The sequence below is a fragment of the Micropterus dolomieu genome, linkage group LG09 (assembly GCF_021292245.1).
Source record: "Micropterus dolomieu isolate WLL.071019.BEF.003 ecotype Adirondacks linkage group LG09, ASM2129224v1, whole genome shotgun sequence".
In the NCBI taxonomy this organism is placed as follows: Eukaryota; Metazoa; Chordata; class Actinopteri; order Centrarchiformes; family Centrarchidae; genus Micropterus; species Micropterus dolomieu.
Genome location: NC_060158.1, coordinates 18,241,041 through 18,245,091, shown reverse-complemented (window position 1 = coordinate 18,245,091; position 4,051 = coordinate 18,241,041). Strand labels below are relative to the sequence as shown.

Below are 4,051 nucleotides of genomic sequence, written 5' to 3'. Positions count from 1 at the left end.
TTGTTTTATTTTATTCTATTTTTTACTGTGAAGCACTTTGTGACCCCTCTTGTCTGTGAAGGGTGCTATATAAATAAAGTTTACTTACTTACTTACTTGAACTCTGGTTTATAGACTGACTATATGACACAGGCATATTTACTTCTGATATCTATTCCGTAGAAATGCCAGGAACCATTCAATGCGACATGCCCTTCCCCTTGACCAAGTCATACAGATCACAGGGTAAGTGACTTATCGGAGACTGCCATAAATCCATAAAGCTGATGTCAATTTGTTTTGTTTTGGAACTGAGCTTTGTGAAGAAAATTAGTTTTTCCAGCAGCTTAGATTCATGCAAGTCCAATGTGCCGTCTTTAGATAGCCCAGATCTTAACAAATATTTTCCTTTAAAGTTGTACTAACCTCATTGGCTATACATGAAACACATGTATGATCCAACGGTAAATTTCACTTAATACACAAAAGTGATGTATTGGGATCAGTTTTGTTGTTTGTGTTGTCAATGCAGTATCCAATATTTTATATCTTTGACTATATTCCCAAAAAAGATAGCATAGGAGACGTAGATTCCTCCCAAATATCTTTATCAGAACCATTATAAAAGTTCTCTTCTCAGTGCCACATGCCATTTAATATTTTGTCCATTACAGCTCTGTTAGCTTTTCTAAAAGCTAACAAATGTGGAATAAACCTTTCATTTAATGTGAAATTAAATTTAGATATCTCACTAGTTCAATTGAAGAACAATATCTTGTGTTAACTTAGTAAAGTTTACTTAGTAAATAATGAAGAAACACATCATAAAGTTAACACAGGACGATGTCAAGTGGTGGACTTGAATATATGGATAAAAAAAATTATTTAGTGGAAATTCAAAAGTATTTTGAACTTGTGTAAAACAACATTATTATTAGACATGACCTTCCCAGTTGGTAAGGACAAACTGTGAGATGGACAAACTGTGAGGTGCACAAACAAAAATAACATCCATTTCAAATCTGTGTTGTTTCCACAGACTTCACTTCCTTCAGTTATCTGGCTGACCTGCTTACCAAAAGACAAATTCAACTTCAGACCTATCAGACCTGATCGACATAGCAGCGGCCGTTGAAGCTGTTGGGTGTATTTTTTTATTTTGATACTAGTATTTAATACATTTTGAGATGTGCATGAATGTGAATGTGATTAGATAAACATCCTACTGGATAAGAAGTGTCCTTGTGATTAGGACGAAACATTAAATCTATGTTGTTCCCAAATTACACGCACACAAAATGAAGGTTAGTGAAATGACTTCTTTACACACACACACACACGAAAAGTATACATTGGTATCCTATTGTGGAGGCTTACAGACCACAGGTGAAAGTGAGAGTGAATCAGACATATAACTATCCCAGTTACTAAGGACAGGTTATGCGAGATGCACAAACAGAGGGATAAGTTACAGAACATGACAGATCATTCCATTTGAGGTTTGGACCATAGTTGTTGTGAACACAGTGTTCATTTTTTCCATAGTTGTCTGGCTGTCCGGCATTCCAAAAGACAAAGTTCACTGCGCAACCATTAGACCACATCCATCTGCCTTCTTTATGGATATCACTGAGTCCGATCCAGCTTCTTCCCTCAGCGTGGTCAAAGTTCTTGATCAGAGTTTTGATGAAATTCTGTTCCGGCTGACTGTGGATGGACACCAGGTTGGCTCTCTGTGACACACAGTAGAGCTCTGCATCAGCCCAGGTCAAACGTGTGGCGACATATTTGTAACAGCGGCCGTTGAAGCTGTACCAGAACATGGGACAGTTGCCACGCCGTAGCATCACTTGTTGGTCTTCTGAAGGAGATTCAGCACCCAGAGCCAGACCAAACAAGAAGAGGAACAACAGCATGTTGGTGTCAGAGTCTCAAAAGTCGTTAGAGTATGTCAACTACACATCTAGGTCACTTTCTTTTATATGCTTCAGAAAGGGTGTCTACACTGTTGGTGCAATATCATTGGTCAAATACACTTGGCAAACACATTCACTTGTTCACAACTACACGACATCTGAACATAAGCCAAAAAGACCACAAGCTCACCTGTAGATATCACATAAAACCTATAATTTATTAATTAGCGAAACACATCTTCAGAAAAGACTTGGCTTCAGCTGTCAGAAGAAGATTTTTTCTTTGTGGTTGACTACATTTACAGCTGATGAATAATAAAATAATGGTTTAATGGTAATAACGGTTTTCCCTTTCAAATTTGTGCCATAGTTTTTGTGATTCAGTGATTCCCTTCTAGGGGTACTGTACTGGTACCCCAGGGGATACTTCTTTGCCAGGGGATACATGAAAAGTACATGCAAAGTAGCCCAACTAATTTGAACTAATTGATTCAGCTGAAAACCATTGTACCTGTTGCAATTATGTAAGAATGTGTGAAAACCAGTTAGCAAGCACATAAGTCTAAACTGGTAGCTAAAGGTTACGGATAAATTGTTGAAATAAATTGCTAACAATTAATCGATGAACTAATCGATTAGATATCAAATATTACAGTAAATTAATTCCCAACTTTTTTGATAATCAGTTAAGGACATTAAGTAAAAAGTCCAAATTCTCTGATTAAATGTTTCTTTACTCTACTACTAATGACAGTAAACTCCAAATATCTTTGTGCTGTGGACATAACAAAACATTGGAGGACATATTTTACCATTTTCTGAAATTTTACAGAGTAAACAACTAATCAGTTAATCGAGAAAATAATCATCAATGAAAGTAATCGTTAGTTGCAGCCCCACAAATGATTAGCCAAAAATAATGGTAATATGGTTGGAACATCAGCTTCGTATGGTTGTGTTGTTGACCTAACTAACTTTAACATCGACACTTAAGTTTTAGGAAACAAATATTGTAACAATATCCATTTTTATATAATCAATAGCGTTATGCATTTGGTACATGATAGGTATGATTGATGAGGGGGTACAAGACTTTACCTTAAACCAAAAAGGTTGGGAACAACCGCTCTATCCTCTTGGGTGTCGTTGAGTCCAATCCAGGTAAATCCCTGGCAGGGTTGAAGTTCTTGATAAGTATGAGTCTACAATTACCGGCCAATTATAGTATATCACAATTTGACATGCTAGAGCCCTTCTGTCTTTTGGCAGCTGTTGGACATATTTTGCATTGGATAGATCACTCAGAGGAATACATAAATTTTTATTACATTTATTCTACCCATCAAAAATGGGCAAATACATGCATCTAACAAGATTGTGCTTGACACATTTACAGTTTTTCTAAATTGCTTAAACACTATAAGCAGGCTAATGAACTAAAATTTAAAAACCATAACTAATTTTTCAAAAAGCACACCTATTTCTCTAAACTCTAAACACAAATCCCTTCATTTCTCATTACCTTCACCATGTGGTCATTGAGAAAACACTTACATTCAATATTGTTCACTCAGTCAGCACAGGTGAGCTCAATTAGTACACAACTACCCAGGTGGAAACACAAAGAGTCATAATTGATAACACACCAATCAGAACTTTCAATAGATAGATAAAAGGGCCAGAGTCAGCTCATTCAGTTTTGGTACAATGGATCCAGAGAAATCTGAAAGAAGACATAGAGGACACCAGAGAGGAGAAGGAGGACGATGAGGAGGAGGAGGAATAGCAGTATGGAGAGGAGGAAGAGGTGAAGGAAGAGGAACAGTAGGAGTTGGAGAAGGAGATGGGATAGGAGGAAGATGATGAGGCAGAGCAGCAGTAGGAGCAGGGAGGAGGAGTAGGGAGATGGAAGAGGTAGAGAAGGAGGTGGAGGACGAGAATCTCTCTCTGGCCTGTCCCAGACCAAAGACAAGATGCTGGGGCAGAATTAGTTGTTTGGTGTGTTGCACTATACAGTACACTAAGGAATAAAAAATCTCTTATTATTTTGAGTTCATCAAGTGAAAAGGTTTTGAGGGGGAAAACCATATGCAACATCACTAATAACCAGTTTTTGTAGTATTGTTTTGAATTTATTTCACCAGTGTGTAAAACTG

At 37.2% G+C, this 4,051-nt stretch overlaps 1 protein-coding gene across 1 annotated transcript in view; it reads right to left on the bottom strand.

The window, feature by feature from the left end:
- Positions 1-942: 942 nt before the first annotated feature.
- The window catches only part of LOC123976812 (asialoglycoprotein receptor 1-like), an 11,325-nt gene continuing 8,216 nt past the window's right edge, over positions 943-4,051 (bottom strand). Inside the window, exon 5 of the mRNA XM_046059158.1 lies at positions 943-1,909. Coding sequence (XP_045915114.1) covers positions 1,407-1,909 — 503 coding nt within the window. The 3' untranslated portion in view covers positions 943-1,406. The remainder of the gene's footprint in view (positions 1,910-4,051) is intronic.